This window comes from Anser anser (genome assembly GCF_964211835.1).
Source record: "Anser anser genome assembly, chromosome: 21".
Lineage (NCBI taxonomy): Eukaryota > Metazoa > Chordata > Aves > Anseriformes > Anatidae > Anser > Anser anser.
The window spans coordinates 12,020,404-12,040,132 of record NC_139742.1 but is presented as its reverse complement, the minus strand read 5'-3'; the positions used below and the strand labels follow the sequence as shown (position 1 = coordinate 12,040,132).

General features: G+C 41.4%; 1 protein-coding gene across 8 annotated transcripts in view; it reads left to right on the top strand.

Annotated features, from left to right (window-relative positions):
* The window catches only part of MAPKAP1 (MAPK associated protein 1), a 106,904-nt gene that overhangs the window by 76,645 nt on the left and 10,530 nt on the right, over nucleotides 1-19,729 (top strand). For 6 of the 8 annotated variants that reach the window (XM_083807252.1, XM_083807253.1, XM_083807247.1 and 3 more), the window contains 3 exons: nucleotides 1,306-1,413; nucleotides 9,867-10,007; nucleotides 15,024-15,161. In XM_083807252.1, the coding sequence (XP_083663378.1) occupies nucleotides 1,306-1,413; nucleotides 9,867-10,007; nucleotides 15,024-15,161 (387 nt within the window). The remainder of the gene's footprint in view (nucleotides 1-1,305; nucleotides 1,414-9,866; nucleotides 10,008-15,023; nucleotides 15,162-19,729) is intronic. The other 2 variants (XM_083807255.1, XM_083807254.1) reach the window with 1 other exon arrangement.

Sequence of the window (19,729 nt, the reverse complement as noted above, 5' to 3'; positions counted from 1 at the left end):
CATTTCAAATTCCGAGTCACGTTTCCAGTAGCTGTGAGAAGATAAGCGATGGTGCAGTATATGCAGTATATAAGCAATTTGTGCCTCTGTGAGCTGTGTCTGCTGTTTCTTGAGGTGCAGTGCATTCTGTAAAAGCTTCAGCCAGCTGCCCGTGCAGGTGCTGGTCGCACTGTGCACGGAGGGAGAAGCTGCGCCTTCCTCCAGGCCTGCAAAGAGCCCGTCTCCACGTCTGCTCCAAAAGTCACAGGCAACAAGGGAGGTCTATTTTATGGAGAAATGACACCGCTTCAGGAGCAGAACATACTTGGGCAGCGCAGTGGACACTTCACATGGCTTCTGGGGGTACAAAATGGGAAGCTGTAATTGGAAGTCTGCTGTAGTGAATTCAGAATTAATTGTCTAACAGATTCCATTTCTTAGGCATGCCAATGGAGGCTAAAATGCTTAATTTTATTATATGTTTTAAATATTTCATCATATACTATCATAATTCAAAGTCAGGAAAGCATTCAGAAATACTTGAGATACTAATAAGGAGGGAATAGATTTCATTATTTCATTATTCCAGTTATTTTGTTATATTAAGACATACATGTCCATATATGTTATATCTGGACATATACATGTCAGATATTTTGCTGTGTTAAGGTGCTCTGTATCACTTGAAGTTTTTCAGGGATCTGTTCAGCCTAGTAGGCAGACTTTTGTTTTTCACAGTGCCTAAGACCAAGGGGGTTTGCTGGGGTCCTCTCCCACCCTGTGGCAAAGAAACAGATTCCTTTTCTCCAGCATGAGGAGCAATGTTTTTGCTCCTGAAAATGAACATGTTTTCTGTATGTAGAGCTACAGAGAGGGCAGAGCAGAGGGCAGCAACACATCATGCTTTTCGCATAAGGAAAAATGCCCAAATAATGCAGGATAGGTACACACCAAGATCTGGGTAGGAATTTCTTACAACAGGCAATGCCCCTATCTTGCAGCATGGGCAGGGTATTTAATACAGGATTATTAATTAACAATCCATGCTATTTAGCATAGGAATAATACAGAAATGTTGGTTGGAACTTGGTTAGAAACATGGTGGGTAGCATTGCTGGAGTGCTGTAGACGTCTGGAATATTTTGTTTTCTTGCACACCATCCTCCACCTTTTCATGATAGGGCTCTTCCCTTTGGATAAGAACTTTAAAACGTAAGCACCTTCCTGCCTTACTTCTAGGCTGTAAGTAATCTCATATTAGTTGAACGTGATAAGCCATCACTTTGTTAGAAAACAGATGATTTTACAAGTTACTTTATGTTTCAGGTCCTCAGTATCGGCTGGAGAAGCAGAGTGAACCTAATGTCCCAGTAGATTTAGACTGTACCTTGGAGAGCCAGAGCACTTTGGAATTCTGCCTTGTCCGAGAGAACAGTACGTTTGCCCTTTTCACTTTTGCTCTTGTAAATTGCTTAAACTCACATAAGTTATGTATTTTGGAATACAAGCTGTACTGTCTGGGCAAGTAAGTTTTGATGAGACTCTTTCCTGAGGCATTTCTCTGTTGTGCCAAAAGAATATTCCAGAGGGAAATGATGGATTTTTCATACCTTTTAGTAAATAGTCTGCATCCTGTTTATCACTTTATGATTAATCTTTTTTTCTGTTAAACTCTGCTCTGTAAAGTTATGACCAAGCCTGAAAAACACTGGAAATACAAAGTTTTTTCTGTTGCAGACACTATTTAGTGAATAAAGCGATTGGTCTGCAGTATATTTTGCCATGTCAATACTGCTGTAGGAGGCACTGATGTATTTTTTTAATTGAATTTAAAGAAATTAACCATGAAACTATAAGTAGAGTAGTATAATGATTTTTAAAAAGGTAGACAAATAGTCATCTCTCCAGCTATTCTGAAACATTTTTACTGTTACTATCTTAATGGTCCTAACATTATTTTCTGATTTATTACTTTGCAAGAAATAATATGAAACTTACAAAATGGACATTTAACATAGATTGGGGTTTGTCCTCCATTTCATTTTGCTCCATTCATCATTCTTTCCAGCAGTCATACTCTTTTGGTCTTTTTCATTGTGCACTAGCTGTCAAAATTTTGATAGAACTAATGAGGAAACTGATGGCATTTATGGTCTCAGTCAAGACCATGCTTGGAGTATTTGCTGCAAACAGTCATAGTAAGTGTCTGTTTCAAGAAGCATACTTTTTTTTCTTTCTTGCAAAGATTAGACCCTTTCATTTATGCTTTTCTGATATAGCATTTCATATTTTATTCCGGAAAGACAGCAGAGCATCACTGAAGTAACTCCTAACTCCAGTGGCAAGCAATAGACTCTGTTCTTGTGTAAGGTATAGCAAAATCGAGACAGCTGCAATGAGCTCTGTGGTGGTACGTCAGTGCTGGAGCTGAGATTAAGCACTCATAGTTTTGGCTGCCATTCTGGGAAGTATCGAACTTGCTCCCAAAATATTCTTGGCACTCCTGCTTCATTTCTTCATAAAGTGGTTCTAAGAAACTGCAGGAGAGAATGATGTGAAAAGTAGAAGAGGTTTGTGCTGTGCATGAAGAAATGGAGCAATTTTAACCTCACTAATCCAGTCACACTCTTCCGAAGGCCAGAATTCCCTGACATCGGCATCCCAGCTATTGTTTTTGTATTGATTTTTAGTCTGTGAAAAGATGTGCACTTCCAATATTTTCTTAGGTTTTTGCATATTTTGATCAAAAATAGAATTTTTGTGTGCAGGCTCCGTAATTAAAAGTAGGTATCATACACTGCGTTTTAACATATTTTCATAATCTGTGGAAACATCCCTGCTGTGGTTTGCAGGTATTCTTACTGATGCTTTTACTTCTCATGGGTTACTAGGTTCATGTTGCATCATTACTTTGATCATAAATCTGTTGGAAGTTTGTAAGTAGTTTAGCAGCAGGCATTCATTCTGCTCTGCATCAGTCCCAAATCCGTAGCCCTGGCAGGTGCAGGAGAGCCTCGGAGGCCTGGGCTCAAAGCAGACATCAGTCAGAACACTGAGGGAACACTCACCTTTTGCCGGAGCCCTTGTGCAGCAGCCACGTCCCTTCTAGGCTAGGCAGCACACACATGAACGCAAGCTTCTGTGCAGAAGACAGCTTAGGAAGGGTGCGAGATAGGTCCCTGAAGCTGTAGAGTCAAAAGCACTGTGAATTCGTGAGCTGTCCTGGCCTGCAAACCATCAGAGCTCTTCCAAGAGTGTGGCCTGGAGCCCCTGCTGGGACAGGGATTACCACTAGCTGGGCATGCCTGGGACCGAGCCCCGACAGCCTCCCTGTGCTGCCTTCTCATCAGGCTGCTGCAGCGTCATCGTGCAGGTAGTGAGTGGCTTTTTGTCCCATGCGTGGGTTTTGTGTGTGTTTGAAAGTGAAGCCAAAACTGACATTTCAAACAGTTCAAAAGCAAGTCACTATTTTGGTTTGCTTGGTGCTGACAGTACTCTAGGCAAAATAATAAATGTTTGCACATACTCCGTCTTCTCTCTCGTGCTGTAACTGAGTGTTCTCTGAACTGACACCAAACTCCAATAAAGAATGCAAGAGAAGTCTTCTGCTTGTAGTTTCTCCCCCCAAAAGTGTGTGAATTTAAAGTCATCTTCCATTGTCCCTGCTATCAGGATATATGGGAAACACCCATGCCGTGAACTCTCTACACACGTACATATTCAAGGACAATACAGTATGTAAGATCAGTCATAAATTCATGCATTGCACACAGCCTAGTTTCCCCTACACAAACTGAAAAATTGGATTTTGTAGTGCTTAAGGAGCTATCTTTTGACATGGCATTAAAAGGAAATAATAACAATGTTGTGCTATAAATGAAATAACTTGAAAATTGTAACATCAAAATGAAATATTTTGTGCATTTTGTTTTCATTTAAATTATTTTAGCTTAAATATGCCACTTAGGAAAAAACTGTTATAATAACTATTTTTTAGAATGCACTCTTCATAGTCTCATATCATTCATTAATATAATATATGTATATATACACACACACACATATATATGATGCCAAACATATGCTAGTAAAATAGCTGCCATCTTCCCTTGGGCAAACAGAAAGTTTATATTTACATGTACTAAATGAAACAGAAAACTTTCCATTATTAAAAATATACACAGAGAAATCTTCTACCTATCCAACTTTTACTAATAGCATTCAAACTAATAAACTGCTTCCAACATTTAGAACTATTTAACTTGCACTAAGATTTATCTTTAAACTAAAAGCTTGCACTTTGTAATGTGAAATGCTTTTATGCGTAGTAACAAAGTATTCATGGCTAATTTAGTTTTGTACTTGCCATCTTACTTCTGGAAAGTTCCTCTTTCTCATTTTATCATTAGATAGTAATTAGTATTCAAGGGAAATTGGTCTTAATATATTAAAATTGGTTTAGTGCCTTTAGACCTGTACCAAAGCCAATGTCTTATTGGAAAATGTAATTGGGGCCTCTGTGTATGTAATTAATTGTATAACAATTAAGAACTTTCATTAAGCAATATATAGTACAGTAAGTAATAAGGGGACATTTCTGCAATGCAGTTAACTTTATATTTTGTTTTTTTTATCAAGAAAATACAGAAAATACAGAAAATTCTTTTGCTCTCGAATATGATCTGAAATATTTTAAGAAACTATACTACATGCAGCATTTCTATATTGTGATATTACTAATAAGTCATTTTTATATATCCCCTACTGCTTACAAGTGTCCCTTTTGGATAGGACTCATTGTTCCAGCTTTCTAACTTTTTATGTCCAGGCTCATGCTTCTGGTCCCTGCTGTTTTGTTACTGCTCATCTCTTCCAACATTTGAAAATGAGGAGTTTCTGTTAGGAAAGCTGACCAAGTTACAGATGTAGCTCAGTATTTCACAGTAATTCAAGTATATGAACAAAAATACAACCTCTACACTCAACGTGGTTTAAAAAAAAACACAGGTCTGCTGTTTCCAGACTGGAAAATATGTGAATTTTCTGAATGACAGTCAAATGGAGACTGCAAAATCAGTTCCATGGCTGTGACTTCCAAAGCACCACAGTGGCCATCTTAAAGTGTAGGATTATGTAGTGCTTGATACCATTTTTGCTTTTTATTCAATTTCTGCAGGCAGAAAGCACCACTCATCCTTTCTTAAAGTCTGTGGTTTGACGTTTTGTTTGACTGTGCTACACAGGCAGACTGAGCGGAGATGAGAACAGTCCAGCCCTGGCTGGGAAGTCCCCTTCCTCCTCTGGATGGAGATGAGAGAGCTGATATGGATAAACAAAACCGACACGCAGCTGCACGGAATGCTTACGCTTGTATAGGATGTTCCTCTGTCCAGCATCACAAGTCCTCACAGTGTAACTTCATTTTTAGGGATTTCAAAACAGTTCCTGTGAGAATAACATCAACCACGCAGCGTCTGCAGTTCTCTCCAGGAGACTGAGTGAAAGTACAGGCTCAGCTGAACCAGGCCTAACGTAGTGTTACCTACATTGCACTTAGAGTTCAGCACCGTGGGTCAACCTGCACCGTGCAGGTACAGCCCCAAGCACGCCAGGGGGCTGGCAGGTGCTGCTGAGTACAAATAACGGTATGAATACAGCTCTTCATGGTTAAAGGCGGTGGGAGGCTGGTCTCGGAAGGTGTCCTGGTAGTGCCCATTGTAGTGCTGAACCCTTGGTGGCTGTGCAGGGCGGGCTGGCAGCAGGCACCGGCTGCGCTGACCTGCAGGCAGCTCCCGTGCCCACCAGAGCTTCAGCCCCCTTCTGGCTCCAGGCACATGCTCTGCAGGCAGGGTGGATCTGTCAGGATGCTGGAAAAAAATCGTGACAGTTCTTGTTTAGCTGTCATGTGTTGCTCTGTCCCTGGCCTGGGGACCAGGGGCAGAACCACACACTTCCTCTAGGCTGCTCTTTCCCTGCTCTCTGTTCATGGAGTTGCTACCCTGCTTCCCCAGTAATTAAGCCCCTGTGATGGGCTTAGGGGACTGCCTGCCTCTCAGCTGGGCTTTGCAGTTCAGGCAGGTTCTTATCTCAAGCCTTGTCTATCCCATGCACAACTTCAGCTTTTTTTGCCTTTTTTTTTTCACGAAGTAAATCTTCTTTGATTAGGTAGACTATTAGCAAAAATGCAGAGGTCATTGCAAAGTGAATCTCCGTGTCCTCTGCAAGCCCTTATGTGAAGGAGTTTGTGTCTGGCATAGGAATCCGCTCCACCCAGGACAGAGTGGTCTCTGCCCTCAGAGCCAAATTGCTGGATTGGCTCTTGGGCTAAATAATAGTCCTGGAGCATCCACTTTACTTGATTGTCTTCCCAAGCAGAAGCTTTTACATTCAAAAGCCACAGTGTGATCTCCATTACAAATACCCTGACAGGCCTGTAAATATTTGACAGGTTTATTCACAGCTGCTTGCATGTGGAAAATATTTTTACGATTTTTCCTCCAATCAGCTGGTGGAGATGGCTCTTTTCTCCTTGCTGAATTCCGGCAGTCTCGCAGACATCCTCGCAGAGCTGCGGGGTGAGAGCAATATGCCAAGCTCTGCAGTCAGGTTTTTCCCTGCAGGGCATTTCTCTCTGTTGTTACTGATATTACTGCTATTATCCAGTGCACCCTCAGGGGTCTGAGTGTCTTGCCATCTTTAGACAGATGATCTGTTTTGATGGTGGAGTTCCTGGCTGCACTCCCAAGAGCAGCAACTGTAGAAATTCTGTAAACCTGAATCCATTCACAAAGCTTCATAAAACAAAATCAGCAGAGGTTATGTGATACGCAGAGGATCTGAAATGCTTCCAGTGCAAAAGGCCACTGTTCAGCTTGCTTCAGCTGCAGCAGTTCATACTCCTACAATTTTACACACTGCCAAGGTGTTCACATTGTCAGTTGCAGTCACATTTTTTTCCCCGGGATGTGATCTGGCAGGCTGCTAATTTTCTTTCTAATACTTTTAATTTGGGTGTACGCAATCTGAGAAGACTCAGCCTCAGAAAAGCCGTGTAAGGTAGACATTTAGCCTACCATTTCAGCAGTGACTAAATGCAGGCAGCGAGGTTGGGGACAGTTTGAGGCAGGCGGGGAGCTGGGAACGCAAAGGCAGTGGTACCTGGCAGAGGTTTCTTGTGTGTCTTCATCTTCATCAAGTGTTTTAAGAACATTTCACAGGAGATGCAGGGATGAGGTTAATATGTTCTTTCTGTTTCTGAATTTCTGGTTGCTGCCAGTTCAGTGCATCTGTTGGTGCTAAAGCTTCTGGTAATAGCGCTGTACTTGAAAAACAGCAGTATAAGGTCCTGTCCATTGAGGGAGAGGTGAGTCTCCATATCCCCCATTAAAACACGGGCTTGGTTTGGGAGATGACGGCAGGTAGTGCACAGTGCACCGCTGTGTTGGAAATGTCTCGGGAGAGGAGGCCTCTCCTTTTCCTTGCGCAGCGTTTCGTTAGGGGGAGCATTAATTACCTGCCTGCGCTCGGCTGGGAGCGAAGCAGAGTGAGGGGGCTCTCCAGGGTTCCTCCCGTACAGCCCTGCGGGCTGTGACCCTGCTGCGCTATTTGGGTTCGTTGCAGCTTCTGGGTGTCCCCTGCCACCTTGTCCCCAGGTCCCCGCTTCGTAATCCCCCGGGGGTGCGGGGGTGCCCAGGCAGGGCGGCCACGAGCTGTGCGGTGTAACAGCCTGGTCCCGCTACTCTGCGGCTGGCGTGGTGCCGCGGCGGGGCAGGCTGCCTCCTCCGAGCTGGCACCTCGCTCGCCTCGGCCCGTCGGGGACCCCCCTCCACTCCCACCCATCGGGGGCTGGTTTGCCTTCAGCTGCAGGCAGCCTGTGCCGGTGCTATCCTCCTGCCGCGCTGTCAGGCACTGCCATGCCACCGTGTTTCAAGCTGCTTTTAAGTGCACCAAAAAGTTTGACATATCTCAGTGTATCTTTGAAGTACTGCAGCATGAGAGTTTGACATGATACATTATGATAATCCATAGTATAGAGACATTAACACAGGGGTCTTTGACAAAATACATTGTAATGTCTCTGAAGGAGCCATTACAATTTATCTTGTCATTCCGGAGCATAGAGTGGTTGCAATGTTAAGATGGCTCTGCATAAATTCACATGTAGACTGTTTCATTTGATTTTTGGAATTTTTTCAAGTTGAATGGCCCAGCCCAATTTGTCGCTTAACCCTTCTGTGTCCCCCCTTCCCCTAAGATGCGTTCCCATCCGTGTTTCAGGAGCTGTGCTACGGGCGGTAAGGAGCATGCATCAATCTCACCCGCTCTCCTGTGGGCAGGATGGAAAGCTTATGTGACTAATGTCTATGAAATGTGAATCTTCTGCTGTGTGCTTTCAACATGTATTTTGACTCATTTAGCAGCAAATGCTAACCTTACTTTAATGCAGACGTGAATGATATTTATCATAAGCAGTGACATTTGTTACTGAATTAGCAAATAGAAAAGGGAGCACTCTCGGCAAGCTGGGAAAATGCTCGCTGCTTGGGTGGGTTTTTTTCTTCTCTCTCCTACGTTTGTCCTGCTTATGGCCACTACCTTGACAGCTTCCCTCGCTGAAGCAAATGGCTTGTAGTTCTGAAACTCTAAATTGCCCTGTTAAAAGGGAGCCTGCTTCTGAATCAACAGCGGGGATTTGAGCCAAGTGCCAGGGTTTTCCTCCCCTGGGAGCTGTTGCTTTTCCCAGCAAGCAGTCCCCTCGTTGTCAGGGCCCAAATACAGAAACTCGCCATAGCTCGGCTGTGAGCTGGGATCCCCCAGCGGGGCAGGAGTGTGCATCGCCAGAGTGCAAGGTCGGCGCGGGAAGCATTGGTGCTGAGGCTGCTCCGGTTGCTTGTCTTCAACAAGTTCTTAGCCTGCTGTGCTGCAGCTTTAAGACCTGTACTAAAATTCCATCATCTCATCTTCCCATTATTAAAATTTCAGCAAAATATAAAGTTTTCATTAATCTCCTGCAGCAAATTTAGTACTCCGAACTGGCAGTTGATTCAGCTTTTAGGACTACATTAGCTGGGATATTAAACAAAACGTGTCATTCTTCAGTATCTTCTCTAAGAAGCTAAATCAGTTTTCAAACATATTTATACCACTTTATCTAACAGCATCGGAATGATCATTTAGAGCTGAGATGCTTTATTAGCAGCTGGCATAGAAATTACTTTGTGCAAAATTATATATCACATTATAGTAATGTTTAAATTGGTGTTAATCCAACATCATAAAACGCAAAAAATCTTTAAAGTGTGTTATATTTTTTCAGTAATTGGTATTTGGGCTTAATGAGATGTTACCTTTTATAAAGCCGGTACCTGCAGTAGTAATGAGAATACTAATCAGTAAATAAAGCGCAGCGTCTGTACCACGGGCCTGAGACAAGTGGCAGGGGCAGTGCCACTGCGGTGGGATGCCCGTGTTATACCCCCATCAGGGGATGTGCTGAAGTACAGGGAAATTGTAAAAGTGTGTGTGTTGAACATGCCTGAAAATCCTGCTGTGGCCGGGGACAGCGAGTGTGCCGGACGGCAGGGCCGGTGCCGCGGGAGTCTCGTGCCCCATGAGAATTGGGCATCAGGGTGTTGCATTGCTTTTCACGTGGGACATGATTTTGTACTGCATTGTCTGTAATAAATTAGTGATTTTATCTTTGGATGGAGGGTGAGAGCTTCCTCCTCCCACAGACACGGGCCCTGAGCATTTTCTTCTTTCCTAAACAAATCAGCAAGTCCTCACAGTGCAAATCTTACTGCAGGTGCGCACATACAGCCGTACGCTAGCTGCATCGTATGCCGTATTTAAAACCTCTTGTTCATTATTGTTGGTGTATTTTGCAGGTTCAAGAGGAGAAGAGATCTCGGAGGAGGACCCTCAGATCGATATAGCTACAGTTCAGGATATGCTCAGTAGCCACCATTACAAGTCCTTCAAAGTCAGCATGATCCATAGGCTTCGATTCACCACTGATGTTCAGTTAGGTAAATCAATCCGTACTAAAGCGCTTAGGAAAATGGAGTGGTTCAAGCCTTTGGCCATCTCTAATAGCTAACTGTCCATCTCAGACGTTTTTAAAGCAGTCATTATTATGTTGGTCTATTTTATCATGGAGCACATCACTTGAATATGTTGCTAGCATTTCAGCAGTTAAAAAAATTGCTTTTAGTTGAAAACACTTCTGTATTTTTATTATCCGCCATCAGCTAGCACATGTTTCTTCTGAAAGAAGGCCATTACTTAATGACCCCATCTCTTTTTTTTTAAACTAGGATTCCTAATAGAAAGCTTCTTGCCAACTGTTTTGTTATTTTTAAATAAGGCTATGCAAAATTAGGAATTATGATGTTTTTTCTTTTCTGAGACTTAAAAATTTTAACGACCAAGTAGAAATTTGAGGTGAAACAAAGTACAAGGAGCATTCTCTAAAGGTTTTATACTGTTCTTATTAGCTTTCTGAATGCTTTTGAAAACCTGAAGGCCAAGGGATGACAGAATCTTGAATTATAAAAGCCCCATTACTGTTTTAAAATGATTGAATGGCTTTTTATCTTTGTGTTTAAATTGTGAAAATTTGATTAATGATGCATTGGTAGGTGACCTGTGACATTCCTGCAAATACCTTCCATAAAGAAATGATTCGACAGTAAGATATTAAGTGCTGTAATGTTTACAAAATACGTTTATTCTTGATAATTCAGTAGAATTGCTAAATTTAAGCTATAGCATTATCTGTATTGTTGTCTTTACAACCTCTTCATTCTTCCGTTCTTAAGCAGATATAAAAGTATATGTCTCTAAAATTTGTACGTGAGAGGCTTTCTAGTTTTATTTTGAACTGTCTTGTTAAGGAAGGATTTATATGCTGGTGTTGAAGCAGGACAGCACTGGGCATGTTTTCTGCTTTTGAGTAAACTATCCGGGTGTGATAGTTTGCTTGCAGTGAAGTTTGACTCACTGTATCTGGAATCTGTCACAAATGAGAGCCTGAAAAGGTCATGACAGATCACTAAAGATAAATGGTTAAGGGAGAATAGCTGTTAAATGAAACAAATGGCTTAACTTGTTTGGTAGTGAAGGAGCTGACCCTGTCCAGTAGTGTAAGGACCATAAAAATTCCCTTTTTATAAAATCCTGCAAACATGTTTTTTTTGATGACAGTACACTGACAATGGGATTTTTCTGTTCTAATTATTGTTTAAAAATCAAAGAAATCCCAGTGAGGTATTCAAAGTTTGGGCAAATGGGCAGCATCAAAGCCTCTAAATAAAGTTGAAATAATTGTATGTTGTTGTTTTTTCTCCCGAATGTTTTTAAGATATTAAAGGAGCAATGCTGATAAAATAAACACTGAGGTGCTATTTGCAGTAGTGCTGCAGAGAGTCAACGTGTTAATCTTGTGCAAGTGACAGACTGCTCCATGCAATCTGAAATGTAAAAAAAAAAATAATTTTAATTTCTCATCAGTAACTATGGTTTTGGAGATATTCTGTGTTGTTTTAGTGATGGTCAGTTACAGAGACTTTTCTCTGAGCAGTTTTGTGTGTCATCAGTTCTGTGTAGCAGCCATGGCAAAGCGACATTTTTCCTAGAGAATTTGAAATCGTCGCCTTGCCCCCTTACTGACAGTACGGATGGTCTGGTAGCAGCGCAGGAATGTATTGGCTGTCTGGCTGGCCGTTTGATGGTTGCACTGAAAATACCCATGTGGTTTTGGGAAAAGAGCCCCAGTTTCATAGGCTGAACACAGAAGAATGTTTAAGTGCATGCAAGTATTTATTTTATTTGAATAGGTTCTGTACTGTATTTTAATTTACTTGCATCGAACAAGTAGCAGTAATGGGAGCTATGTTTGTGAATTGGTGTTTGCATAGTGGTACTTTCTGAAACGTTTTTAGCTGTTTGAGTACTGTTTGTTGAATTTGAGGCAAGATTTCCTGAAAATATCAGAATAAGCTCAGTTGTCTGCACATTGTGCGTAGCTCTTGGTAGAACACAGAGATACGTAAATGACAAGGGGAGGAATGACCCTTTTGACTGACGTTTTTATTACAGCTGAAAGCTTTAGCCATGGCAGTTTAAGGTCTGGGTTTTTATGTTTTAGCTAATGTTACGGTGTAATACACATACAGTAGTGTTCCCAACATCTTTTACAGAGGCTCAGTTGTGTTGTGAAGGCACAAGACATATTTGCTTGTGTACTGCATTAGCAGAACTAAAAGCAGCATATTGTCTTGGAAAACTGCTGCCAGAAAGCATTTCAGAAGGGGCGGGGGACAGTTGCAGACCCCAACAAGGGAAGCAAGAACAGAGCAGTGTTACTGGACTACTACAGCGATGACATTTCTTTTGCTAAAATGAATGAATAAAAAAATAGTAGAGGAAGCATTTTTACTTGTTTTCTGAGTATGACTAATTTGTGCTGTGATACCGAGACTGTAGAAGCCACATATATAATAGTGTTTTGATTTTAGGTTTCAATACTTACAGATTGTGAAAACAATAACACAAAAAAGACAACATTCTTTGTCAATGTGCTCTTTGGATGTGTGTGAGCTTAAGCCAGTGATGTCGAGATACAGAAATAATGGATGAAGTATACAGCAACAATTTGCAGATAAAAATAATAGAAGTTAAAGTGTATTTTACATGATAAAAAAAAGATGAAAGAGGAGGAAGTCTGTTACATCTGAGATGGGTACAAAATCCATGCTTGGTGAAGTAGCCTCTGCAGAAAAGATTGATGCAATGGGGAGTGACCTTGGCTTGGAGCAGGAGCTGGTGATGTATGTATGAGCATCTCTCTGCTAAATGGACCCAGATTTGTAGCACTAATATACATGGAAGCCCAGAACCAAACTCAGGATGGCAATAAATCAACAGCCACTTTGGGTGTCATTTCTGGTTTATATTCCACTATTGTTCTATCACTTTAATTCATGTCACTATCATCTGTTCATCTGGAACAGTTTTATATAATTTTCCAGTGGAGTTACCTGACAAATCCTATCAAATTAACAAGGTACATTAACAATATTGACTGACTGTGAATTCTGAAGTTTCGGGACCATACTGTGAAAATTTTTAAAGGATATTTTCTGGGGTGACTTCGTGGGTTGTTTTTTTTTTTTAAAGAAAGGTGTAGGGAACAAACCTCGCACACAAAGAATTTGCACATTTATTTTTAGAACTTGCTTTGACTTCATTGAGGAAATAAGAACTTATATCATCATCACATATTTTCCTTAAACTACAGAAAATGCCATTTTGAATAATTAGCTACTACAGTGAAAAAATAAAGCTGATTTTAAATAATCTGTACAAAATAAAATTGCAAACCGAAATGAGCTCTGGTTACAACATCAGCCAGCTCACGTTACCTAGTTCTAACAGCCCTTGTATTAACTGGACTCTTGATACAATGCTTAATTGAAATGTGATAGCTTTGATGTGACGTATGTTTAATGACAGAGTGCATTCTTGGATTAATAGAGCAGGGGAGGGAGTTGGTGGCATTATTATCACCTGTCTTAGCAGCCAGGGTTAAAACGAAGGTTACCTTGTGTGTCGTGGAACGGACTGCAGCAAGACGGCTGCTGTAAGCAGGTGGTGCTTGCTGTCTGTATGCTTGGATTTTACTTACATAAAATACAAACGTGGTTTGCAGATCCTGCAGCAGTGACCGGACTTTAAGAAACATTCACTTAATTTTGGAGGGCTTGAGAGAGTTGTTCTGAGTGTGGCATCTGATGTTTATTTTGTCACATCTCTTAAAAGTTAAATCATCGGCTCCTTTTAAGTTTTTTTGTGCTTCAGACAAGCCAAGTATGAGGTATTGAAAAGCACCATAGCCAAAAGCCTCAGGAGGGAAAGGTTCTCTCTGCCATTTTTCCAGAGGTGCAGAAGTGAAATTTAAATACTTTTTTTCCTCTGCTACTTCCTTTTTGCCACTGTATCATGAGCTCCACCAGTAAGTCATGACTTGAAAAATGTAATTATTTTTAAGGTTCCACACATCCTGGTGTAAAAAGCAGACTGAGAAGTTTGTTCAGCCATGTCAAAAGACACTACACAATGAGCTTCTGTTCGCCAGTGCGGCATAGCAGGACGTTTGCTTTGTACTACCGGGATGAAAACTGCTGTAAATTGCAGTGAGCATCCCGGGGCAGGTTCCAGCACACGGGTAGCTTTCAGCCTGCTCGTGCAGCATCCCACTGGAAAAACACTCCTTTCATGAGCTCGAGAGAGACATGCGGAGGGATAATAGGGAAGGAATTTTCTACACTCCCTCACAAAAGGTCTGCTGTATGATTCTGCGCGTGGAAGCACGCCGTGTATCCAGGTCAGCCTACGCACAGCAGGAGCGAAGCCGGAGCCATCTGGGGAAGCCCGTGTTCAGAGACAGGGCCCGGTGCCCGTGCCAGGAGCTACTCAGATCCTCAGCTTGCTTTCAAAGCAGCCTAATTAGAGCTGGCTTTAGGATGCCAGCAGTGTAAAAATGCACAGGATCTCTGGGACTGGGCGCCTTTGTTTATGAGTATCTGGTTAACACAAAGACCGTTCCTGTAATAGCACAGATGTGTGTTGTCCTCTCGTATAGATTTTATAGTATAGGAGATAGAATAGTGACGTTGTGTGATAGTGTCTCCTACATATAATAGCGATGACGGAAAAAGAAGCAGTATCTTTGTATAAATCTTGCAGTTCGTGTAGCTGCTGTTTCCGGAGGAGCTCTGTACGTGTTGAGAAGAATTTTTTCTGGGATGTTTTTTTTCCTCATTGGTATGCTTATTTCCAAGCAAGGCAGGAGAATAAAATGCAGATTATCAATGCATTTTGATAATCATTTGCTTTCGGTTTCAAAAGCTCCCGTGCTTTCAAAAAGCCCAAATGGGCAATATACTTTCATCCCATTTAAGATTTATAAAGTGTGTCAAATGACTGATATGAAATCACTTAAACAGATCACTATTGTGGCTCTCTATTCTTTCTCATCTCAGGTATTTCTGGAGACAAGGTAGAGATAGACCCTGTTACTAATCAGAAGGCCAGCACTAAGTTTTGGATTAAGCAGAAACCCATTTCAATCGATTCTGAACTCCTCTGTGCCTGTGACCTTGCGGAAGAAAAAAGCCCAAGTGAGTAGTCCTTTTTATTTATGTTCTCTCTTCTCTCCCTCTCTGTATGTGCTAGATGCCCAAAGAATTATTGCTACCATGTCCTTTCCTTTTATAGGTGTATTTTATTCATTATAGGATGTTTTTAATCTGACTTGATTCTGTTGTAGAGAACATAACGTAAACAGATACACATTTTATGAGTGTCCTTTAAATGCCGCTTGCAGCTAATGGCATCATTAAGAGTGTTTCTTGCCCACTATCAGTAGCTGCTAATATTGTCCTACCAAGGAAACTGGTTTTGCCTAGCTGGTGTCTGGCCCCATAGCTCGGTCATCAAATGTAGGTTTCCACATAATGGCTTTTTTTTTTTTTTTTAATTTCTTAATATCTGGAAAGGTTTTAAATAATTTCTTAGACACACATGAGGATCTGAGACATACAGTAAATATTAGCACAGTCTACATTTGCTTCACTCGTGGCTGCAGGATCAGCAGAATTATGACATGTCACACTGGGAGTTTTGTGTCAGGAGAACATTGCCCATGCCCGGGCAGCAGTGATAGCTAAACCAGCTGGAGGATGCGATGGACATCCCAGTTCAACCAGTCTCCAAAAAAAGGGGGGGTAAAGATTGCTGCCTTCAGAGTACAGCTAAAAAGCTGGTGCTTTTGCTTATTGTATCAGTGGAGTAATGAGAGTCTAAATTTGTAAAATTTGTTTTAAAAAAGCACAAGACAGGCCTGAGGGGAATTGGGCAAAGTCCCCCTGTGGTGTCAAAATGTAACTATCTCCTGTCAAAAAGTAACTGCAGTTCTAAAGCTCAGATGGATTTTATTACACTTGCACTTGTCCAGGGTAGAGATGCTAAATATTAAGTACTTATCTGCAAGGTGACGGAGAGGGAGAATTATGTGATACATATTTACAGAGGTAATGATCTGTTGGATTCTTTTGGAAGAGTAAATTTATGGCTGCCACAGATTTTATCAGCAATTATTGAACTATATCCTTCTCCCCTTCATTACCCCTTCCTATTTCCATGCTTTTAGTCCAGTCACTGCCTTCCTTTTCTGTCTCTCCAGCAAGTCTTTATGGTCCTTGGGAAGGCATGGTCCTGGGGAAGGACATCGCTAGTGACCAGGCAGTCCAAATGTGTAACAGTTGTCTTTACAGAGCTCCAAGGGAAGTGATCTAGCACAACTCTGTAACAGATAATTGGCAGTCAGCAAAGGCCACGGCAGAATCTGCAGTACTTTTAAATGCCTAAGTGCTTGATTTCCAGTTGCACCTCAGACCAATTTTTCTTATTAAAGGTGTAGTTTTGCACTTGTAAATACATCAACACCTCTGGTTTTGTAGCCACCTTTCATTTCAAATGCAAATACTTGTGGTAAAATCATGCCAACAAAATGGGGCTGTATTTGAAAATCCAGCCTCGAAGGTCAAGGTTTCCAGCTCACACTCCTGCTAACACACTCACGTGAGACCTTCAGGCTGTCCTTGAACGTCTCCGGTGCTGTGTTCTGGAGGGGATGGGGGCTTGGCAGCCCCAGAGGCAGCCCCCGCTCTTCTGGGAAACAACACTTGTATCCAAATGCAGCAACTGCCACCACAGGGAGAAATAAGGGGCAAAATTTCAGCCCCCAAGTGAAGTCTGGTGCCAGAAGGGCAACCATTACGTGAAGAATTGTGGTCACTTTTGAGAGGATTCTGACAGGTTATGACAAAAGCAATCTTTATGATACTGGGATTTTATTTACTCATTTTCATGTGGCCATTCTTAAAGTTTTCATGTTAAGTAAGCGTTCAGCATAGTTTCAAAAGGAGAAAATAATTCCCCCTGAAATCCACTGACCTCTTCCAGATTCTCCAAAGATGTTCCAAAAGTCATTATTTTGGGTCAGTAGGAGAGACTCTTAGTGTGACATCTCAGAATGATGCATTTTGGGGAACTCTTAGCAGCAGATCGGTATCTCTTGAATTTTAAATGGAAAAAAGTTATTTTAGTAGCATAAAGGAATGAAACTCACTGTATTTCACAAGTTTTGTCTGTGATTTTTATCAGCATAGTGATATATGTTTGTAGCAGAGTTTACATCAAAAATTATTCCTGGATCTTTCTTGAATGAATTATTGCAAAGAAAGAGAGGCTGAGTGAAGATAAGGTGTTTGAGTTCTGCAATATATTTTGTTTCCATGTTTTTATCTCTTGTAACACAAACATGCTCCATTTCATCTTTCAGAAGTGTTCTGCACATGTAACAGGGCTTGTACAGTTACACTGGGGGAAAACAGTGTATATTAAACTGACTGCATTCCCCAGACCTTAGCGACTGGGGTTATAGTGAAGTTGGGTGCTGCTTTGCTGAGCTGACATGTTGTATTTCTGAGGAGCAGGGAAGGGGTTTCTGGAGCCTCCAGTTGTGGCCAGCCATGCTTTGTAGAGGCTGGGCAAGGGTCCTTGTGAAGGGAGGCTGGTCACAGTACAGCTCAGTACAGCTGAAGCTTTATGGAAAATTTGTTTTCCTGCACGTGGTAATTAACACAGTTTAATATTCAGTTAGGTCTGACTTTCTGTAGACTAACGAGATTTCAGAGGTTTTTACTGGTACTTGTCTACAGAAACATAAAAATAGAAATTGTATATAAATGTAGTGGGGGTGCTCATGCTTACTTTCAATTAAAGTTTTATCTGCAAAGACAGGTTTGTGCAGTGAAGCTTCAGTGACACTTGTGTGTTAAAGAACTTGACAACTTCATAGATCGCATGTTGTGAATACCTACAGGAAGACTTGAAGCCGAAGCTTTCCTTTACTGTAAGTTAGCAGGACTTGGAGCTGCACTTAGTGGAAATGGAGAATGGAAAGAGAAAGCTTTGGCATCTAATTTGTCATTAGTGGGGGTATCATGGGCAGGAATGGCTGATGATTTTTGTTTGCCCTTGTAGTAGGCCCAGGTTAGAATTTGAATTTTTATTTGTAAATTAAATCAGACTCCCTGAATTTAGACAGAGGGAAGAGGTAATGGCCCTGCTGGCTCGATCAAATGCCATTAGAACCTGGAAACACTGTGTATAAAATGCTTGTTTAAATCAGGTTCAGTCTGATTATCACGAGAGATTCTGAATGTTTTGAATCTCGAAAGGAAGCATCCTATCATTGAGAAATAAGATTTAAACCTTAATAAAGTAGTTGTCATTTTTATAGCTGAAAAGAGCTTTGTATCTCAATTAAGTGTACATAATATAAAGTCTTAAGGAAGCAACATAATATGTTTAATACAATTATATCCCTTTGCAATAGTGTAATTTAAAGGAAATCTGATTCTGTTAATGTCTCTTACATTATTTGGACAAGGGAGAAACTTCAGTGTCACTAACCACTGCCTCTCCTACAAAGTGCACTGTGGACAAAGCGCGGCCGTGACCGCCGCGGTGTCGCTGTCCTTCTGCGGGCTGGGGTTACCAGCTTGCCTTGGCACCTGGCACTGGTGCTCACGGGGTTTAGCAGAGCTCAGGGGAGGTCTTTCAGTGGCACTGAGACTAATTGGGTGGGCAGACTTACAGTTTTCAAAACACATGCAGTTTTTTTTCCATTAAGCGCACTTTATGACGGCTGCAGAAATCAGATTTATTTGATAATTTACTTGAAACATTGAAGAAATGTTCTCTGCAATCGTTTTTCTGTTTGTTTGTTTTTGTGGATTTTTGTTTGGTTTGGTTTTGGTTTTGTTTTTTTTAGTAAAGCATATACGTCTCAATTGCTTGGTCAAAATATCCTTAATATTAAGGGAGTCTAAACAAAGGTGTTCTGTAGGTCATGGAGTACATTGGTAACTTCAGTTTGTAATTTAATTGCCTGCTTTGCACCCTGCAGCTTAAGATTTCCTTTAAATTCTTATTCCATTGTTGCACTGGGGCTTAACAGAGTGTTAACCTGGTAATAGGCACAGGGCCTCCCCATTATATGTCTTGCTATCGAGCGGTTCTGCATGACTAGTTAAAAAAGATGGCAAGAAGATTAATGAAAGCCGCCTAGTACAGAAGGGGGTAGGTACCTTTGCAAGACTTCTAGCGAGGAGATATTAGAGCTGAACCAGAGCTTGGCTTTTTCTTTATCCTGTGACCTTTGAACCTGCCTTACTGTCGAGAGCTGCCAGCAGAGCCGACGTTTTGATTGATGTTGCAACACGAGTCAGTCTTTCCCATTGAATTCCACATCTGCACGAAAATAGCTTTTCTAGCAGTATTCATACTGGCTGTAAGTGATAGCCAAAGTGATGGCTGAAATGCTTTTATGTAGTTTTCATTTAAAGCTGAAGGTATGTGATGTTTTAATTCAGTATCAAGTTCCTCCAGATTATGCACATTGGGTAATACTAATTTAATGAATTCGTTATTGGATTGTGAAAGGACAAAAAACATACAGAATGTGTTGGGAAGGCATGGATTCCTGCTGCTCAGGGAGCTTAAATAAAGATGTTGCATGTTTGTTCATAGCCCTGCAGTGGAGCCAGAGCAAAGAGCCAGCAATTATCCAGGCACTGTGCAAATGGTGCACAAAATATTGTGCGGTAGTTCCTAATAT